The sequence below is a fragment of the Neovison vison genome, chromosome 14 (genome assembly GCF_020171115.1).
Source record: "Neovison vison isolate M4711 chromosome 14, ASM_NN_V1, whole genome shotgun sequence".
In the NCBI taxonomy this organism is placed as follows: domain Eukaryota; kingdom Metazoa; phylum Chordata; class Mammalia; order Carnivora; family Mustelidae; genus Neogale; species Neogale vison.
In genome coordinates, this window is record NC_058104.1 from 8,655,059 (window position 1) to 8,675,583 (window position 20,525).

At 58.3% G+C, this 20,525-nt stretch overlaps 3 protein-coding genes across 7 annotated transcripts; 1 reads left to right on the top strand and 2 right to left on the bottom strand.

Annotated features, from left to right (window-relative positions):
- Positions 1–430: 430 nt before the first annotated feature.
- On the bottom strand, positions 431–7,663 carry MCM7 (minichromosome maintenance complex component 7). 3 transcript variants are annotated; one of them, XM_044233060.1, is made up of 16 exons: positions 6,628–6,765; positions 6,431–6,526; positions 6,257–6,336; positions 5,806–5,970; positions 5,513–5,637; positions 5,258–5,438; positions 4,816–4,953; positions 4,397–4,546; positions 4,131–4,245; positions 3,908–4,039; positions 3,569–3,652; positions 2,941–3,334; positions 2,592–2,675; positions 1,830–1,998; positions 937–1,046; positions 431–798 (listed from the first exon to the last, which is right to left on the bottom strand). In XM_044233060.1, exons 4-16 carry the CDS (start codon positions 5,938–5,940, stop codon positions 597–599), a joined length of 2,019 nt encoding a protein of 672 aa, XP_044088995.1. In that variant the 5' UTR covers positions 5,941–5,970; positions 6,257–6,336; positions 6,431–6,526; positions 6,628–6,765; the 3' UTR covers positions 431–596. The 3 variants fall into 3 exon arrangements, with proteins under 3 accessions (XP_044088995.1, XP_044088994.1, XP_044088996.1); XM_044233059.1 differs by lacking the exons at positions 6,431–6,526; positions 6,628–6,765 and adding an exon at positions 7,529–7,663; XM_044233061.1 differs by lacking the exon at positions 6,431–6,526.
- Positions 7,664–7,788: 125 nt separating this feature from the next.
- AP4M1 (adaptor related protein complex 4 subunit mu 1) lies at positions 7,789–11,666 on the top strand. 2 transcript variants are annotated; one of them, XM_044232552.1, is made up of 15 exons: positions 7,790–8,031; positions 8,133–8,221; positions 8,539–8,645; positions 8,731–8,827; positions 8,959–9,069; positions 9,148–9,228; positions 9,440–9,502; positions 9,611–9,677; positions 9,783–9,836; positions 9,973–10,079; positions 10,181–10,275; positions 10,543–10,587; positions 10,810–10,860; positions 10,992–11,103; positions 11,241–11,666. In XM_044232552.1, exons 1-15 carry the CDS (start codon positions 7,974–7,976, stop codon positions 11,460–11,462), a joined length of 1,359 nt encoding a protein of 452 aa, XP_044088487.1. In that variant the 5' UTR covers positions 7,790–7,973; the 3' UTR covers positions 11,463–11,666. The 2 variants fall into 2 exon arrangements, with proteins under 2 accessions (XP_044088486.1, XP_044088487.1); XM_044232551.1 differs by lacking the exon at positions 8,539–8,645 and having other exon boundaries at positions 7,789–8,031.
- On the bottom strand, positions 11,652–20,465 carry TAF6 (TATA-box binding protein associated factor 6). 2 transcript variants are annotated; one of them, XM_044232549.1, is made up of 15 exons: positions 20,325–20,465; positions 16,493–16,708; positions 16,302–16,388; positions 16,005–16,158; positions 15,773–15,829; positions 15,551–15,670; positions 15,190–15,335; positions 15,017–15,094; positions 14,809–14,910; positions 14,535–14,717; positions 13,813–13,887; positions 13,566–13,691; positions 12,877–13,050; positions 12,439–12,636; positions 11,652–12,202 (listed from the first exon to the last, which is right to left on the bottom strand). In XM_044232549.1, the coding sequence occupies exons 2-15, from the start codon at positions 16,646–16,648 to the stop codon at positions 11,822–11,824; spliced, it is 2,037 nt and encodes a 678-aa protein (XP_044088484.1). In that variant the 5' UTR covers positions 16,649–16,708; positions 20,325–20,465; the 3' UTR covers positions 11,652–11,821. The 2 variants fall into 2 exon arrangements, with proteins under 2 accessions (XP_044088484.1, XP_044088483.1); XM_044232548.1 differs by having other exon boundaries at positions 20,346–20,362.
- Positions 20,466–20,525: the final 60 nt, after the last annotated feature.

Here is a 20,525-nt window from a genome sequence, read left to right on the forward strand (position 1 = left end):
GAGCCAGGTGTGAATGCGGGGACTGGTACCTGTGATCACCTGTCCGTGGTGTCCCACCTCCCTGTGCCACCCTTCAGCTCCCTGTCCTCACCCCTGAACAAAGCTTTAGAGGGAGAGTTGGCAACAGAAGGTCTGAGCGTTGAGGCATTTCAGGAAGTAGACAAGGGGAGGAGTTGCCTGGAAGCCTTGCGGTTCACCTCCGCAAGGTGAACCTCCAGAGCCGCGAGGCACAGTAGGACCGGGAAAGGGACTGGAGACCAATCTTTCGTGTCATCTCCGCACAGCGGGACTTACAGGCTGGGGACGCAGCAAGGAGTAACAGTGTCTGGCAGGTAGAGCGGGCGCATTACTCGGTCAGTTTATGGAGTGAACCGGGTAAGAAGCACGAAGGGAACAAGGTAAGAATCTAGAAAATTCTTAAAACCCTGTCTGAATAGAATAAAGCAACCTACAAACACTTTATTAGCAAGAAGAATAAAACAAGTGCAGTTCAAGAGAAACGAGGGGGTCCTCTTTTCCCCTCAAAGGCACCACGGGCTCTTTTGGGGGGGGGGGTGTCACCACATGGAATGCAGAGTCTCACCAGCAGGATGGACTCAGACAAAAGTGATCCGTGTCCGGGCGGTGTTAACCTGCCAGACGTTTAACTCCTCGTACTCATCGAGCGCCGCTTGGAACTGGGCAGGGGTGAAGCCCCGGGAGATGCAGCGCTGCTCCGCCTCTGCAAAGCGCACGCTCCGGCCGTCGGAGACCAGCTCCCGCACGGTGGCAAATATCACATCTGCGGGCCTCTGGGTCCTATAGGGAACAGCAGGGCGGTATAAGGTCAGAGGACCGTTGGCCACGTTAGCGCCGAGGCCAGCACCACACACGTGAGGATGCGGGAGCCGTAAGGCTAAGTCAGGCAAGTGAGGCACGGGGCCTGGTGTGGCTCACCTCGCCGTCTGCCCCTTGTCACCCAGCAGGGAGTCCTTGGACATCTCCATGAGCCTGATGGCTTCGTTCACATCTTCCTTCTCCACTGTGTCCACCATCCGCAGCCGCGCCTGAGGGGAAGGGAAGGAGAGATGGGCACGGGAGGAGGAGAGGGAACCACCTCAGGGCCCCCCCGCCACCCGGCTCCAGCTTCAAGAAGGGCAGCCCCGAAGACGAGAGGAGAGCCCCCAGCCCAGCAGCCGCAGTGCGGGGCCGGCACTGTCAGACCGAGACAAGTGCAATGCGCGGGCAGCGTCCAGCAATTGCCCAAGTCTCCGCCTTGCAACGCTGGCCAGTCCCGGGCTTCCGCTGTCCTGTGAGGGAGACCAGACCCTCCGGAGCACCCCTGGGCTCCCCACCACGACAGACAGAGCAGGGGGAGCTCGGCCAGGAAGGCGGCTGGCAGAGAGGTCGCGTCCCTGGGGCTCGGGAAGTGCTAGCTCAGCAGTAGGTCAGGTAATCACACTACCTGCACGAACAGCACTTTGGAGCCCCTGGGACTAAGGTCCAAGGTGTGCGGACAAACTGCAGGTTTCTAGCAAGGACGGAGGACACGGGGGAGCGCAGGCGACCCCCTTCCCCCCGCCGTGAGGCTGGAGCAGCGGGGGCAGGCCTCTCCCTCCCGGGACGCCGTGCGTGCCCTGCCGGAGCAGCAAGTACCCACAGTGCGGTAGCCCGCAGGACCGCTATCTGCACTGTCAGCACTTTAGCACCGGCAGGGCCTGAGCGGGAGGGAGGCGGCCGCGGGGACAGCGGGGCCGGGGTGCTGGGGCGGGGGGTGGTGAGGGGGGTGGGGGCTGCCCGGGGAACGTTGGAACGGCCCCCCCGCCGGCGGAGCGGGCCCGGGCGCTCACCAGAGCTGTGGACAGCCGCAGGATGGCCAGCAGGGTCCGGGCGGAAGTGTAGGTGGCGTCCTTGCTGGCCCAGGCCTCCCGCCTCATTTCCACGTACGCGGCTGTGATGTAGTCGGCCAGAGACTCCGGCACCGTGGGCTGCTTCTCCCGGCACATGGCGATGTAACGTCTGCGGAAGAGGTTTGTGGGAAAGCAAGAGTTCTCCACTGAAGGCAACACCTGCTCCCCCAAGTAGGAAAAACAAATTCGCTTGAGCACCGCTGGAGTTCTCCCCATGGCACCTTCCAAAGGACTTCAAAGTTTTCAGAAAAAGGATTTTACAGGAAAAATCCACCAGTCATAAAAGATGGTCAAGTCCCCTCCCCTTAACCTGGGACGGGGGCCCCACTGTGCTTTGTTCACTGCAATAGAACAAGAGAACAGGGACAAGACCAGGAGAACTGGGGGCTCCTGGGGCCCCTTGGAGCAAACCCATCAACTCCACGGAACAGTGTCCAGCCACTTCTGAAATCTGGACCTGCCTCCACCCGAGACGGGCAGCTGCCTCCACCCGAGACGGGCAGCTGGCAAGAAAGGCTCTGATGCCAGGTCTTATGAGGCCACCAGTGGGGTGGGGGTGGGCACAGACTCCCTGCTCTCAGCCCCAGAGGGGAGCAGGGCGGTGGTGAGAAACACCCCATTCCAGGAGACGCACACACGGCCCAAGCTGCTGTCATGTGGGGGGACGGGCCCGGCACGCTGGCCTTGCCCCCGCTGTCCTACCTCATCAGCTTCATGTCCAAGGGTTCAAACTGGGCTGGGGGCTGGCGGCTGTGCTGGTGCACGTAGGTGATGTGCTGGGCCAACCTGGGCAGAGCGGAGGCAAGCAGACACGTTCTCCTTGGGGCCACATACCCCGTGCCCCGTCCCAGGCCACCAGCTCTTCACAGTGTGGAATCCTCGCTGGGGTTTTAGTCCCGACTCCCTATCTCCCTGAAGAACCGAGGACTCCCATGTAGGAAGGAAAGGCTCCAGAGCTCCCGTAAGCAGGGAACTGGAGGGGTTTCCAACACCTTCTCCCTCCCTGCGGAGCACCACGGCGGTGTGTCCTGCAGTGCTGAGCTCCACTTACCGTAAGTCATTGTCCCGGTCAGGCCGGTCCTGGATCAGCCAGAGGAGGTCGAATCGGGAGAGCAGCGCGGCAGGAAGCTGTATGTTCTGCTCCAGGCTGCGGCGAGGGTTGTAGCGCCCATAGGCAGGGTTGGCGGCAGCCAGGATGGAACAGCGGGCGTTGAGCGTGGTGAGAATGCCGGCCTTGGCAATGGAGATGGTCTGCTGCTCCATGACCTCGTGGATGGCCGTGCGGTCGGCCTCCGCCATCTTGTCGAACTCGTCGATGCAGCACACGCCCTGGTCGGCCAGCACCAGGGCCCCGCCCTCCAAGGTCAGCTCTCCGGTCACCGAGTCTCTGAGCACAGCCGCTGTGAGTCCCACTCCCGAGGAGCCCCGGCCCGTGGTGTACTGGCCTAAACGACACCATCAGGAACAGGGAAAAAGCAGACACGTTGAAGAAGAGGAAAAGAACAAGGGAAGAAGCAAGGACAGGACGGAGGTGGGGCCCGCCAGGTCCGGGGTTTCCCGAGGCCTCTGAAATCGGGTGTTGGCTCCGGAACCACGTGCTCTCCCCGATCCCCCGAGGAACAGAGAAGCATAGGGCCCCGCTGTCTGGTACATTCACCCCTCCCAGGGTTGTTACTCACTGCGGGGCGCCAGGCGATCGATGTAAGACAGGAGCTGAGACTTGGCCACGCCGGGATCGCCCATCAGGCAGATGTTGATGTTGCCTGGAAGAAGGGTTGAACTCCAGCTGACCCCTTCTCTCCACGCGCGCTGCCCGACAACACGTACTCCTGAGATGCTCCCCGACAGCCAGCGCTACTTCTCAACCCCCCACCCCGCCCCGTGCCCACGAAGCCCGCATGCTCTCTTATTCTGTGACACAGAGGTCCCAGATTGGACTTGTCACAGGACGCTGGGCCCTTGACATTCTGGCTCCCTCCCACCTGCCCTGTCCCCCCCTTTCCCTCCCCCGGCCTTACCCCTGATCTTCATGCCCCGAGGAGACTGGTCGACCCCTCCCACCAGCAGAAGCAGCAGAGCCTTTTTCACGTCTTCGTGCCCATAGATCTCTGGGGCGATGGAGGCCGCCAGCTTCTCATAGAAATCCTCCTCTGCGGGAAAGTTTAGAGTACTTGCTGGGGGGCGGGGGGGGGAGGAAATCAGAAAGAAAACCCCGTTCCCAGGCTCGCCCAGGCCCCTCACCTGCAATGTGCCTCAGCTCCTCCGCGCTTAGCTCGCCAGCCACAGCCTCGTCGTCGTCGCTCTTGTTCATCTTCACGACCCGATGGGCCTCCAGGTAGGTTTCAGAGAGGAGACCCTTGGGTGGGAAAACGCCAGGACACGGGTGAAGGCCCGTTCACCGGCATTTGTGCTACTTTGCCACTGACGGTTCTCTCTTGGGGGGCGGGGGTGGCGAGAATGGAGGCAGAGAAAAGCACATCTTTCCTCCTTTCAAGCCCCTTTCCTACCTGTACGACCTGTCGGAAGCCAGTGCGCAGGATCGGCAAGAAGATACCAGTGACACTGACGTGGTCCCCGGGCTGGGCGAGCCTCGTGTTCTCGCCTTCTACCAGCACGGTGATGCTCCGAGGGATGTTTCCCACAGGCACTTGGTCACTCTACAGGGGAGAAAGCCCGCGGGCAAGGAGGAAGGTACATGAAGCCGACGAGGCCCTCATCTTCTGGGCCTACGCATCCCACCCCGCTTCTCAGCCTGAGGAGCCAAAAGAAGGGACCCCGAGATCATCTTTGCCAAATCTCCCTCCTGCTCTAGGTCACCCCTCTGCCTCGGCCTCTTTGTTTTTTCTTCCTTCCGCTCTGTGAGTGGCTGCGGAACCTGAGTGGACACTTCAACTCTCTTTCCCCAGGCCCCGTACCCCAAACTCACATGTTCCTGCATCTTCATCTCCTGGAATTTGATGAATTTGGAGCCGCGCGTCTGCAGATACAGCCGCCCTCCTGAGCGGTTGGTCTGGCACTCTTGGCTCGGGCACATGATCAGAGGCATGAAAGTAGGGGACTGGATCTGGGATGTGAGAAAGGAAAAGCAGAAGGAAACGGAAGTCAGTCACCTGAGTGAACACTTCCTCCTCACAGCACACACCACAAATGGTAAAGGATGTCTTGACCCGTCTGGAGCGAAATGATGATACGACCAAAAAACACAAAATAGATGAAACGACCACTACAGACCAGAAAAAGACCAGCAAGTGAACACAGTCACGTTTAACAAGAATAAAATAAATGACAAACAAACATCAGCACATAAACTAATTCTGGACAAAATCACCAACAATTAAATATGTTTCTATTTCTTGCTCTGTACATACCGGCTGGTAGGTTTCTGCCCCACACTGGTCACAAGTGTAAGTGGCCACCACCATTCTGGGTTTGACTTCAGAGACACGAGTGACAATTCCACGCACAGTGACCAACTTCCCCACAGAGTCAGCCCGCACTTCCCGGATCACACGAGGCTTGTTACTGCTTGGGCCTTGAAAGTACAGCTCGCTACGTGTAGAAAACGGTCACATTAACGTCCTGGAGAACAAATTCCCACAGCCTCCCTCACGGAGACCACTCACAATCTGCGCATGAGCTCAGGGGGGTACTGGTTTTGCGGACTTCGGGCTGCCCCAGGGTCACGGCTACGCTGCTCCATCATCAGCCGGTGCTCGATGTAAACATCCAAAACATCTTTGTTTACCACCTAAAGAAAGATGAGAAAAAGGAGGAGCTGAATGAGGTAAGCAAAGACCACGAAGGGCACAAGGCAGAACTGACTGCTCTCTTTCTGCCAGCAAGAAAATCGCCAGTATCTGAGAAGCGTCCCAAAAGCAACTTGTCCCTCGCCCTGCGGTTTTCTGCAACCACTCACCTCCCTCTCCTTGTACTGAGGAAGCAGCTCCTGCACAGCGTCGGCGAAGAGCCTTACGTAGCGCCTGGCGTTCTCACAGATCGAGTCCACCAACTCGGGGTCGTCCTCAGCTACATCGTCTAAGTCTACGTACATTGCCACTTGCTCCCGATGAGCCAGTCGAACCTGCGGCAAGAAGAGACAGCAACAGAGCCACGCTTTACCGCGCCGGGCAGTGTCCACCCGCCACAGTGGGGAAAGACCAAGTAATACTCCCTTCTCAGCCCCCCAAAGACATCCTAACTCGTAAAGTACACTCTGATCTTTAAACATGTACAACTACACCCACTTACTAAGTACTAAATAGAACACCCCAGCGATCACTTACAACATATACTTAAGAAAATCAACCGAACACCTTTTATAACTCCTTAAGCAAACACCCATTCCCTCCACTTTATCTTAAACTTACCAACTGGTTCCCATATTTGAACTGTTTCTTGCCAAATTCATCATCCTGGTAAAACTCCTGTAGGAATTTCTTAACCTTTTCTAGAAAAAAGATGTAAAACCACCAGAATCAGTCTTTCAGATACTTTGCCAAAAAAACCCCTTGATGCAAACCTAAAAAACTCGCTTCGCTTACAAATGTATGAAGTAATCAGTTTACATGAACATCGAAGAAAGCCTTTGGAATTCTCCCCAAGTAGGACAGAACTCCTTCTCACAAGTCCGTTCCTACCTACGGAAGAAGGGGCCCCGGGCAGTTAGAGCATTACCCAAAAACCTACGCCCGCCCCCAGGGAATTCCAGGCTCTTAGTTAAAATTCTCAGTACCCTTACCCAAAGGGCTCCCGCACTCCGCCACACACTCCGAGCTCAAGGTTCTCAGCTTTTCTTCCACGCCTAAGAGTCCCCCTTTTCTTTCGGGCTCCTCAACCTCTCCCCTAGGCCCGTGCTCCACCCCACCCCCTCTCCCGCCACTGCTTCCGCTCTTAGTAAACAAAGAAGCACATGGGCCCAGATGCAGCCGCCTCACAGCCCGGGATTCCTCCGCCCAGGGCGGGAGCCCGTCCGGCGATTGGCCGGCTCGTCAAAGGCCGCGCCGTGCCGCCGCACCACCTCCTCCCCGGGGCTTCCGCGAAGCCCCCCAGTTCCAGGCACGCCCCCGCCCCGAGCAGCTCTCCCCCGGGCCGCCGCGCGGAAGGACACTGTTTACACACGACACTCCCTCCAGCGACGTCGCGCAACTTCCGCCCGCCTTCACTTCCGCTTGGAGGTTGGCCTAAAGTGGCCAATCCCGACGCGCAGCGGCCCGGGCCCGCCCGCCCCCGGGACTCCGGCGCGTCTCCGAAGGACGCGGGCGCTCCGAATGCTTAAGGGCGCGGAGTTAAGCGAACCCGGGGTGGCCGTCCCTGCGGACGCGGGGCCCTTGGGCAGGGTCTTCTGAGCTCTTGGTTTCTCCTGGGCGCGACCCTCTCCTCTGGAGCCCCCAGCCCGGCTATCAGACCCCCCACACCCCGCGAACCCCCCACTCCTTCCCCAAACAAGATGACCGACTCTTCTCCGACCTCGGCGGCCCGCGCGCCTCCCAGGCACCGTCTGCCTCGGTCCCGCCGCCTCCCGACCCTGCCTCTGGCCTCGCGCACCGACCCCAGACCCCCGGGACGCCGGTTCACACCAACAGGTGTTGGCCGGAAGGCTTCCTGCGCAGGACGCTCCTCCCAAGTCTGCACACCCTCACCTTTCTCGAGCACGTAGTCCTTAACTGCCATTGCCCGTGCGGCAGCAGTTGGCGAGTTGAAGGTTCTCACTCCTGGGACGGCAGAAGGCGTCCGCGCGGCGGGCTGCTCAGGACCAACCGAAATTGGCGCGAAACGTCGCGCCCCACGTGACCGGCGCCGCTGCGAGCAGGCCTATCAGAGAGGAGGCTCTTCGCCCCTCCCAGGCACCAGCCTCGGCCAATTACCGGGCGAGCGTGGACTGAGTGACGGGGCAGCATCGCGGGCACCGGGAGGAAAAGGCGGGACGGGGCGGGGCGGGCGCCGGCTTTCCCGCGGTCCGAGCTGGCACCGGCAGAGGAGAGATCGCTCTTAAAGGGCCAGCCTCCTCGCGTCCTTTTGTTCCGGGGCCGCAGGGCGGGGCAGGGCCAACTTTCGCTGTCTCCTTGCCTACTCTCCGGAACCGCCATGATCTCCCAGTTCTTCATTCTGTCCTCCAAAGGGGACCCGCTCATCTACAAGGATTGTATCCTTGACCTGCGGGGCGGGAGGAGGGGCCTGGGTGGGAGTAGCGCCCCAGAGCCAGCCTGTGTCGCTGACTCCTTAGCTGTCTTTCCATCCGGCCAGTCCGCGGGGACACTGGCGGTCGGGATGTGGCCGAGCTCTTCTACCGGAAGCTGACGGGACTGTCCGGAGATGAGTCCCCGGTTGTCATGGTAACCAGTGGCGGGGCGTGGGGTAGGCTCCCGTCGGCCTGGGAGTGGGGGGCGCCTCCTTCCTCCCGGCGCTGTTTCCCTGAGAGCTTGTGCTTGGTGGGGGGTACACGCTACCAAATAATCCGAGCGACAGTTTCTCGAGCGCTAACGCTATACCGGGCACAGCTCCGCCACTCCGGAGTTGGTGCTGGGGACTCCCTCCGCCGACACATGAAGCAGCTGGGTCCCTGGCTCACCCCAAGGCCCACCGCTGGGAAGTCTCGCGGGCCCTTCGCACAGTTCTGTCCCTAACGCTCTCTTCCCCGCCTCTGCCTCAGCACCACGATGACCGTCATTTCATTCACATCAGACACAGCGGCCTCTATTTGGTGGCCACGACTTCAGAAAACATTTCTCCCTTCAGCCTCCTAGAGCTGCTCTCCCGGTGAGGAGGGCAGGACCGGGCACCGGGGCGCGGGGATGCACGCGCGCAGGAGGATATGCACACTCCGACCGCCCTGTTTTTTCAGGTTGGCCACTCTCCTGGGCGATTACTGTGGCTCCTTGAATGAGGGGACCATCTCCCGCAACGTGGCTCTTGTCTACGAACTCCTGGATGAAGTGCTGGTGAGGGCCAGGGGGTCTCCCCCAGGGCACTCCACACCCTGCTGATGTGCTGCGATGGGGAGGCTGAGTACATTGATTTTCACCCCTTTCCTCCGCTGATCACCCACGGGTTGTCCTTCCTCTGCCCGCAGGACTATGGCTATGTACAGACCACGTCCATGGAGATGCTGCGAAACTTCATCCAGACGGAGGCTGTGGTCAGCAAGCCCTTCAGCCTTTTTGACCTCAGCAGTGTTGGCTTGGTTAGTCAAGGGGAGGAGGAGGAGGAGGGTTGGTGGGTGGCGTCGAACCTGAATATTGTTGTTCTGGGTGCTTTCCAGTTCGGGGCCGAGACGCAGCAGAGCAAAGTGGCCCCGAGCAGTGCAGCCAGCCGCCCCGTCCTGGCCAGCCGCTCTGACCAGGTGAGGACAGGTGTGATGGGTTCAGACCCTCTGATTTTTTTCCTGGGACGCCAGAGATGGAGATCCTTGCGTTGCTAGATGTGGATTATCTCTTCCCTAACCCCCGTGTCCCCACCCCAGGGTTCTAGCCTCCACTGCCCTGTCCTTTCTGTCTGTCCACTTGAGGACACAGGCCGTTCAGCCTCCAAGCATCCAAATCTCTCTTCCTCAGAGCCAAAAGAACGAAGTGTTTTTGGATGTGGTCGAGAGGTTGTCCGTGCTCATAGCCTCTAATGTAAGTTTGGGCCCCCAGCCCTGAAGCTGAGGACAGTCGGCATTTGGAAAAATGTCTGGGGCGTTGCGGGGTGTCACCTCTGGGCATTGAGCTCTCTGCTATTCTTAGGGCTCGTTGCTGAAGGTAGACGTGCAGGGAGAGATCCGGCTCAAGAGCTTTCTTCCCAGTGGCTCTGGTGAGAAGCGTGTAGGCTTGGCCCAGGGTGGGTTCTGGCACAGGCTCCTTGGTGCCGTGTACGGTGGTATCTGGCAGCCTTTCCTGACATTCTTTTCTCTGACAGAAATGCGCATCGGTCTGACGGAAGAATTTTGTGTGGGGAAGTCAGAACTGAGAGGTGAGAAGAAAGTAGGTCTCCCGCTCCTGCATCACCAGCCGGAAGTGGCGCGGGACAGAGAGACGTTCTCGCCCAGCTCTCCCCGGCTGCTCTCCTCTCCCACACGTGGGTTCCAAGAGACTCTCTCTCCTTCCAGGCTACGGACCGGGGATCCGGGTGGATGAGGTCTCGTTTCACAGCTCAGTGCTTCTGGAAGAGTTTGAGTCTCATCGAATTCTGCGCCTACAGCCCCCTCAGGGCGAGGTGAGGATCGGGCTGGCCTAGCGTGTTCCATCCACTATGGGGAAGGAAGGCAGTTCAGGGGTGAGGAGACCAAACTGATCTCCGTTCTTGTCTGGTCCCAGCTGACTGTGATGCGGTACCAACTCTCAGACGACCTCCCCTCCCCGCTCCCCTTCCGGCTCTTTCCCTCTGTGCAGTGGGACCGAGGCTCAGGCAGGTGAGACCATTTCCCTGTTCTGGAACTTCTCTGAAGTCTAAGCTAATACAAAGATGTTCCCAAAACTCATTACGGAGGAGTGGTGGTAACAGGACAGAAGTCAGAAAAAAACACCCTCCCCCCAACGTGGATTCAGCCCTTAGTGGATCCGTTGCTTGGGGCACGACTCACCAGCAGCCATGCACGGAGGCCGTGGGGTTGTGAGGGGCAGGGGGGTGAGAGGGAGGATGTGAGCTGCCAGTAACACCACCGTGCCCTTCCACCCAGGCTCCAGGTTTACCTGAAGTTACGATGCGACCTGCCCCCAAAAAGGTACAGGCGGGGGTTAGCCTAGCTCCTTCTGGGGGGGAGATGGACACAGGGCCCACATACCGACTGCTCCTGCCTTCAGGTGCATCCGCCAGCTTCAGAATCCTGTTCAGTTAGAGGCAGGAGGGCTCGGGAAGGGGAAGGGGACGGGGGAGCATTGGTGCTGATCCCTAGTTGTGACGTTAATGAAACACGGGGCTGACTCTGTTCCTTTTTCCTTTGCAGCCAAGCTCTCAATGTCAGACTGCACCTTCCCCTGCCACGAGGGGTGGTCAGGTTAGTGGGCGAGCCACGGGGGCTCGGGCAGTTGCACCCACTTCCCTGGATGAGAGGGTGGCCCCGGGAAGGGTGGAACTGGCCTGCCCCGGGAAGGCGGGGACTGAGCCCAGCGTTTCTCCGAATTCCAGCCTGTCTCAGGAGCTGAGCGGCCCCGAGCAGAAGGCAGAGCTGGGGGAGGGCGCCCTTCGCTGGGACCTGCCTCGGGTTCAGGGCGGCTCCCAGCTGTCAGGCCTTTTCCAGGTACAAGCTTCGGACTCTCAGATCCTCTCATCCGCCTGCACGTTCAGCCCCAACCCGTCCCTCCTCCCGCGGTGGGCCTCCCTGCTCTCCATCCTCTCTGGGCCTAAGAACCTCTCCCTGGCCTCTGTCCCTTCCAGATGGATGTTCCAGGCCTCCCCGGGCCTCCCGGTCAAGGACCCTCCACCTCGGCCCCTCTGGGTCTGGGCCCTGCCAGCCTCTCGTTTGAACTTCCCCGGCACACGTGCTCCGGCCTCCAGGTTCGCTTCCTCAGGCTGGCGTTCAGACCCTGCGGCAACACCAACCCCCACAAGTGGGTGCGACACCTGAGCCACAGCGATGCCTACGTCATCCGGATCTGAGGCTCCCCAGACCAGGCCCCAGGCAGCAGAGGTGGTCGTCTGTGCAGCTGGAGAGGACGACCCTATCTCGTCCAGCTTCTGGCCCGTGGCTGTGGACCTGGCTGGGGAGTCCTGAGAGGCCCGGAGACGAGGCCGGGTCGGCAGGCTCCACCTTCCCGTGGCACCTGACACAGGAAGGGCTGAGGTGGATCAGAACTTACAAATCAGACTTTTATTCTGAGGAACTGGCTGTACAATATCTTAAAAAAAAAAAAAAAAGTAACACGGAGGAAGCAAACTATTACTTCCTTCGACCCCGCACGTGCGCATGAGAGAGACAGAGTTGAGGACAGAAGAAAGTTGGCAGATGTGCAACAGCATTAAGGCGCAGGCTGAGGGGAGCCAGACCCAGGGGGCTGGGAGCCATTAGCTTTCGGAGTCCCTGGAGCCGGAGGGGGGCTATCCCCAGCTTCCTGTTTCCCCCCACACAGGGCACTGCCCCCAAGCGGGGAGGGGGCTGAGGACGGGGGAGGAGCCGGAGAAGGGTGGGAGGCGGGGCCTCCTTTGCCCTCCCCTGTAGGGGGGAGAGAGACCACGATGTACTTCTGGACGCTGCCGGGCCCAGACGGAGCAGTGCTGGGGGGGGCGGTGGTGGCCGTGGAGACCAGCTTGACGATGGGCTGCACGCTGGGGACTGTGGTGGTGACGGGAGAGGTAGTGGTGGAGCCTGAGCCAGGGGCTGAAGTGCTGAGGGACAGGACCTGGGGGAGGGAAGGAAAGGCGCTGCCTGGGGGAGCCTGCAGGCTGCTGCCAGCCCGAGCGCGCTGCTCAGGGACGAGCGGCCATGGCCTCGTGGGCCTCCTCAGAGTGCCCCTTCCTGCTCTCGTCTTTGGGCCCAGAGGGAACTGGGCTCTACTCTGGGGCCCCCAAGGTACTTGGAGGTAACCCTGGTCATGCTCTCCCCCTCTCCCCCCTGGTCCCACATGGCTCCCAGTACCTGCTGGGTGGAGGAGGCGCTGGAGGAGGACGACATTACAATAAACTTGGTCGGGGGAGGGGACGGCTGAGGCGGGGCAGCAGCCCGCGCGGACACCAACGTCTGCACCGGCAGTGCGATGGAGCCTGGGACCTTCAGCAAGCCAGGGGTGCGAGGGCCGGGCTGAGGGGCCTGTGAGAGGGTCAGCGTGGGCCGGGGCTGCAGGAAGAAGAGGCGGGAACAAAACGTCAACGTCTAAGGAAAGGAAGGGCCCCTGTTGCTGCTCCTCGGCGGGTCTCCCTGGGGTTGGGGAATCATCCACGAAGGGGGCCCGGACTCCCCCAACACTATCCTCTCAGAGGGCCTGTGATTTCCAAAAGCAAGCTCAAGTCTGTGTGAGTGCCGCCCTCCACGTGTTTCTTCACCAACCGCCCGCCCCCCACCGCCCCCATCACAGACCTGAGTGATGGTCAGAGTGGTCCTGTTGACCTGCTGAGCCTGGAGGGCGGCCTGGGCCCGGGCCTTGACAACATGGGAGCAGAGGAGGGGTCCGAGGGACCCAAATTCTGCCCGATAAGCATCCTGATTGTCAGGTGGCAGGCGCAGCTTTGCCAGCACAGGGGCACAGTGTTTCTGCAGAGAAAGCAAAAAGCCAGTAGGTGGAGGCCGGGCCCGCCAGGAAGTGGGACAGGGAAGGGGTGAGGAGGAGACGCCTGATATTTCAATATGCTCCGGGCGCAGGCCGGACTGCTGGGGTTGCCGTGTGTGTGAGGGCCACTGGTTTTTCTGCAGAAGAGAACAAGCACCCACTGGTGTGACTGGGCGGCTTGCTGAATACACTGGTGATTTCTAAGGGGTGGTTGGTCCATAGGGTGAGGCCTTGCACAGAACGGAGCGCAGTGACGCAGAAGCCTTGGGCAGTCCCAACTAGGGGACGTCCTAGGCTGAGAGTTATGATCTCTTTTCTTAGTTAACCTCTCCATGCCTTGGTCTCCATCTGCACAGCAGTACTGGGCTCTGAATGTATGAGACAAGGACGGGGTGAGGGAATAAAAGCCAACCCTGGCTGAAGATAGTGTGTGTGTGGGGAGGGGGCGGGATAGAAGTGCGAAGAAGGCAGGGAGGGCAGGGATGGGGGCTCTGGTCACCAGGAGGAGGCTCTGCACGTGGTCAGCTCCGATGCGGTCAATGTTGCTCAGCACAGGGCCGTCCAGGACGCTGCGGATCCGCTCCCCCTCCTGCTGCAGCCGTGGCAGAATCAGAGTCTTAATCACCTGTTGGAAAAGTGAAGTCAGGAACCTGGGGTCACCATGGGGTCTCCCGGGTGAGGCTCTTGCCCACTAGGACCCAAGATAGCTCCTTTCCTCCACGATCCCCCCACTCCCGGGGCCTCACATCGTGTCCCAGCTCTGCCAGGCCGGCGATGGAGCCGTAACGCGTGGTCCACGGAGTCTTCTCGTCCACCCAGCTCTGTTGGGGAAAGAATAAAAACCTGGGTCAAGGGGCCTGCAAGGAGGCGCCTGGGTGGCTCAGTGGGTTAAAGCCTCTGCCTTCAGCTCAGGTCATGATCCCAGGGTCCTGGGATCGAGCCCCGCACTGGGCTCTCTGCTCAGCAAGGAGCCTGCTTTCCTTCCTCTCTCTCTGCCTGCCTTCAGCCTACTTGTGATCTGTGTCAAATAAATAAAATCTTAAAAAAATGTGGGGGGCCTGAGAGACTATTAAGGACCGAGTCTCATGAACACCCTTTTATTGTGAATCATTAAGGCATTACAGAGAAGGCCCGAGTTCGAGGCCCTGCCCCTCTGCCCTGTTTTCAGTGTCCTTTCCTCGCTCCACACTGACTGGCCTCTGGCTTGGCTGAAGACCTTTGTCCTGGTCACCACCCTGGGTTGGCAAAACTGTTTACACTCCTCATTCTTTAAGATTTATTTACTAATTTGAGGGGGAGGTGGTGGGCAGAGGCAGACGGAGAGAGACTCTCAGGCAGACTCCCTGCTGAGCACGGGCCACCAGAGCTCAATTCCACGACCGAGATCACGACCTGAGCTGAAATCAAGAGCCCAGCGCCCAGCCCGCTGAGCCGCCCAGGCGCCCCCACGCTCCTGTTTCTTGCTCACCTTGGTGAAGGTCTTGGTGATCCGGGACTGGATGTTGTTAGTGGTCGTGCTGAAATGCTTGCAGATCTGGGCCACGAGGCGGGCAGCAAAGTCCCGGAGGGCCCAGTGATTGTCCACATCTGGCCGTAGGCACAGCTGTCTGCTCACAATGCATGTCATCACAGCCGGAATCAATTCGTGCACCTAAGGAAGAAGGCGAGAGCTGGCGGATTCAGACAAGCGGATTCTCGCTGGCAGCCGTGGTGGGGCAAGGGGGCTGGGCAGGGCGGCTCACGTATTTCTCGAGGTACAGCGTGGGGTTGTCCATCAGCGCCTTCACCATGCGCATCAGGTAGATGAGCAGGGCCAGATTGTTCTGCACCACATTCACACGGACCTGTTGGGAGACGGGACAGGACAGCGAGGCCCTCGGGTGAGCTCCCCCAGCGCCGCCTCACCACCCGGAACCTGCTCCTCCGTCCCGGCCGTCTGCCTGCGCTCACCCCCTCCGAGATGAAGGTGCTGAATCGTGGCAGCATCTGATAGAGCCCCGGGTCCGTCGCAATGCTCTGCAGAGCCTCCTGTGGGGGGAGGGCGTGAGTCGGGGAGGGCAGGCAGGGATCCGTGGGGCTTTGGGGAGGAAGGGACCCGGGGGGCAGGGGCAGTGGGGCCTCACCGCTCTCTTGGCCTCACAGGAGCCCACGCAGGCCTCGGTGATCTCCTTGTAGTACAGCTGCTGCTCCACAGACAGCTCGTGGATACTGCGCGGCTTCAGTCGCAAAGGGGCGCCCTCCAGCAGGGGTGGTGCCTTCTTCTCTTTCCCTGGGTGAATGGGGAAGACAGGTTTGAAAACAAAAGCTCCAAGAGAGACCTCACACCAGACAAGCCTGTGCTCCCCACCCAGTGAGACCCGGGCCTGGCTCCTTTCAGGGCTCCCTCGCCACCGGTCTCGCCCCCTGCCCAGCCCTCAGCCGCCTCACAGCTCACCATCTGGCTCTGGCACAGGAGCCGGGGAGGCCTGGCCTAGCAGTACTGACCTTTGCCGTCGGCTGGAGCAGCCCCTTGACCTTTGCCTTTCAAGGGCCCATCTTCCTCCTGGCCTGGCTTTGCTGACTTCAGGGGTTCCGTGGCCTCAGCCTTCTGCTGTTCTTTGGGAGCTGGTGGCAAAGCAGTCACAGCAGGGGTGACGAGAGTGGCAGGGGTTGGAAAGGAAGGAGAGGGGAGGGGAGGTGGAGGGGGTGGGCTCTGGACAAGGTTACCTGGGGGCGGATTTTCTGGGATGGCCGGCTGGCAGCCTTCGATGCTCAGCCAATGAGCTGCAAGGAAAGAAGGTGTCAAGTTGAACTGCGGGCTGGACATGGACACTAAGGAGCCCCCCTGTGCTGCTCCCACTTCCTGCAAGTCACAAGCCATCTCACGCAGCGGCTTCTCCGCTTGCGACCCCGACCCCCTTTCCCTCCTCCCCACCACCTTGCTCTCCCCGCCCCTGACCTTTGAGGCAGACGTCCAGGGGCACCCGGGGCAGAGGGGTATTGATGATGTCGCTCAGATCAACCTCCTTCTCCTCGTAGAAGTAAAGCTCCCGGCCCCCGCCAGAGGCGAAACGGAAAGGAATGAACTCCTGAGCGTGGAAGCCGTAGAGTGGCTATAGGAGAGAGACACCGGGATAAGTAGGGAGCCCGAGGAGGCACGGCTGAAGGCAAACGCAGCACCGGAGAGGACGGGTCTCACCACCCTGCCGCCGCCCCCGGCCCCCGCGCCCGCCTCAACCCTACGTGTCCCGATCACCTCGACATTCTTTAGCTTCAGCGCGTAGTCAATGTCACTGGTGGTGAGTTTCTGCCGCTTCCCCATGTGCATGAACTTCAAGGCATCCTGGGGGGTGGGAGACAGACAGACATCAGCCTGACAGCTTGAAGAAGGGTCCTGGGCAGGGCGGCCTTGACACGATGCACCGCTGGGCGGACCGGTCAGGTTACCTGGGCAATCTCCTTGATGCGGTAGCTGACCTCATCGGTCAGCAGCTGGCAGGTCTCCTCCTGAATCTGGGCGATCCCCATGGACTCGGCCACCACCTTCATCGACTCGGAGGGCAGCACCGTGTTGCTGAGTTTCAGCTTCTTCTCTTCGGCCATTCTGGAGCCCCGCCTTCCCTCCCCCAAAGAGTGACACCCCAGGGTGGAGAGATGGAGACCCTGGCAGGTGGAGGGGGCGGGCAGAAGAGATTTAAAAAAAAAAAGAAACAAACAAACAAAAAAATGTCAGCACCAAGGGTAACAGAAGCAGGTAGCAATCCGCAGTGGCACACAGTGTACTGAGCTCCGATCCTGTGTCCAGTGCTGGGCAAGGTGAACAGACATGGCCTTGGTGGAAATCCTGGCCCTCGATTCCCTAGCTGGGTTATTTGGGCAAATTACTGACATTCTCCCAGCTCTGGATTTCTTCCCCATTATTTGGGATGCGGAACGGGCCTGGTTTCCTGAGGCGGTTTTGTGTACACCTGCGCCTCTCCTGCCCCTTCTTGCACCATTATTCGTGTTTGATGCACACGCAGTAACAGATACAACGCTCCCGCTCTGAGCCCATACACCCATACAACTGAGCGTGAAAAGACACACACAACCACCCCGACCAGTTCTTACTTTAAACTCATGGCCGTGAACTTCGAAGGAACCCCTCATGCTGCCGGACAACCGCTCTTCATGTGCTACACCTCTGTGCCCTCAGTCTCCCTCTGTCCCATGTGACACCTCCTCTCCTCCTCCTTCAGGCCATCAGAAGAGACCTCCACAGATTCCCACGACATCTACCGACCTAACAGCACCGGCACCCACATCCTCTGCCTCCTCACCTGCTACCTTAAATATTTAAATAGGCTCTACACTCAGCACAGCACCCATTACGGGGCTTGAACTCACGACCCTGAGATCAAGACCTGGGCTGAGATCAAGAGCTGGACGCTTGGGGTACCTGGGTGGCTCAGTTGCTAAGTGTCTGCCTTCAGCTCAGGTCATGATCCCAGGGTCCTGGGATCGAGCCTCACGTCTGGGATCCCTGCTTAGTAGGGAGTCTGCTTCTCCCTCTGCTTATGCACCCTCTCAAATAAATAAATAAATAATCTTAAAAAAAAAAAAAAAAAAAAAGTTGGATGCTTAACCACCCAGGCATCCCCAACCTAAGAGAAGCTGCTTGGGCCCCTCACCAACTCCCAACACTGCTTCCTCCCGGCATCTCCACCAAGGTTTCTACCTACCCAATCAGCCATTCCGGCCAGTCTACAAAATGTGGTTATTCCTCCCATCTTAAGAAAACAAAACGGTGGTCTATCCATGCAATGGAATTGTTTTCAGCCTTAAAAAGGAAGGAGATTCGGACCTGTGCCATACCACGGATGAACCCTGAGGACACGATGAGGAGTATAATCAAGCAGCCACAAAAGGAGAGATGATGTACGATTCCACTAACGTGAGGTTCTTAGAGTCGTCAAATTCACAGACTCCGCAAGTGGAAATGGGTTACCGCGGGTAGGGCAGGGAAAAACGGGGAGTCAGTGTTTGATGGCAACTGAGTTCCAGATTTACAACATGAAGAATTCTGGAAGGACGGATGGTGTGACAGTCGTATAATGAGGTGAACATACTTAATCCCACTACACTGTATACTTGAATTGGTTTAGAATGGTGAGCTTTTGTGTATTTCACAATTACAAATATAAAACAGTATTTTTTTCATTCCACTTTCTCTCCAATATATACCCCGGTTTTTAGCTCCTCCTTGCAACCAAACTCCCTGAGTTATCTTAACTTTCTAATTCCTCTCCTCTCTTCTCCTGCACCTACTCCACGCAGGCTTTCGACACCACCAGGTCCCCGAAACCACTCATCAAGGTCACTGATGACTCCACATTGTTGAATCCAAGGTCCACTCTTCCTCCTCATCATACTGACCTGCCAACAGCACACACTCTAGCTGACTACTCCCTCCTGAAAACTCCTTACTCTGCTGCCTTCTGGCTTTCCTTCTACCCCCCTGGCCACCCCCTCTTGGTTTCCTTGACCAGTTTTTCCTCTTCTCATCTGCCTAATGCTGGAGCATTGTAGGCTCGGTCTTTGGTTTTCTTCTGTAGCTACACGTGCTCCTTTGGTGATGTCAACTACCCTCAATTTTTAGTACTGATAATAGGCTAACAGCGGCCAAGTTTATACCCTCAGCCAAGAATGTTCTTTCCTAACATCGGACTTGTGTATCAACCTCTCGACTTAAAATCTCTTCTACAACTAAACTCCTACAACTTCTACAACTAAATCTCCCTCCCCATCTGCTTTGTTTTTCTTCAAGTTCATGAAAATGCCGTCTATCCAGGAACTCACTCTTTAGGTAAGCCCTCACATCAAATCAGCCTGGTGACCCAACCTGATTCTTCACTCCCACTGCATGGCCAAGTCGCCATTATTTCTCGCCTGGCTACCTTCCACAGTCTCCTGACAAGGTCTTCCTGCTTCCATCCTTGCTCCCCACTCTATTCCCAACACAGCGGTCAGAGCGAGTCTGTCAAAATAGAAGTCACACTAGGTCATTTCTCTGCTCAAAACCCTGTAATGGCTCCCCACTTGCCACAGAGTAAAATCCAAAATTCTAATTACAGTCTATAAGGCCCTTCATAATTTGCCCTCTCTCCCTACCACATCTCTGGTCTGCTTTCCTTCCTTCTTCCATCTTGTTCCAGCCCCAATGTCTTCCTACTATTCAAACCACCCAGGTAAGCTCTTGCTTTATGACCTTTGCTCTTTTCCTTTTGCCTCGAATGCTCTTCCCCAGATGCCAGCTTGGCTGCCTATTCCCATCACCCTATTCAGCACCCCTCTCCAATCCCACTCTGGTTTTCCCCTTCAAGGTATTTAACATCTACTAAGAGATACTGTATCATTTCTAATTATTTATCACCACCACACATGCCCTTTCCACCCCCCCCAACTGTGTGGACAAAAGTCTGTTATGCTCACCGATGTATACAAGATCCCACACCGGCACCTGAGCATCTGTACTCAGTAAATCATTTGTTGAATAAATCAGTGAATTATAAGTCTTAGAGATGTAGGTGTTCAATAAATTCACGGTATTTATGATCGACCACGATTGTCGAGATGAACAAGATACAGGTCCCAGCTTGGAACATGCTTTGTGGCCAAAAGGAAAGTGGCTCGCTTGAAGTTGGCACTAGGAAGACTACTGTCAAAAGTGTTTAGGACTGACTGCGGGGTGTTGATGATGGCGTGCTGGAGGGGTGAGCACGGGGGCGAAAGAGAATTTGGTCTCCTCCTCCACTGTTGCCTTATGTTTAGGGAACACATTTATTCCACGCATATCTGTGCCTGGCGCCGGGTATATAAGACACTGTCGTATCCCAGAGGTCACTGGCGAACTCTTACTAAGCCTTCAATACCCTCCGTACAGCTCACAAAACACGCTACGACCTCAGGAGCCCCTCGGGTCAGTGGAGCCGGCAGGAAAGCTTCACAGAAGAGGGTTAACTTGAACTGGATGTGGGTAGTGGCTTCCCCAGCAAGGAAGCGAGTCGAAGCTCCCCGAGCAATGGGGTACAGCGTGGAAGAAGGTGCTGAGAGCCCACCTCATCCCCCCAACATCCTCCAGTGCAAACACACACGCACACAGAGAGTCCGCACGCGCGCGGACACACAACCCACCGTCCTCCTCCAGACTCCCACATAGACCCCTCAAAGGGCCTAGTCCCAGGTGGCACTCAGACCCGCCCCCGCCAGCCGAACGCCCCACGCAGAAAAAGACTCTCACCGCCGCCAAAGCGCCGCTCACCCGGCGCTCGGCGCCATGTTGGCCCCGCCCCCTCCCAGGAGCAGGTCCTGGCAGAGACGGAGAGGGAGTCACTGCCCCTTCCCCGAGCCGGAATGAGTCTCCTGGGCTCACGGCCTGAAATGGAATTAAAAACGGAGTTTTCTCTCTACGTGCAAGGAGCACACCCTCCTGCTACAATTA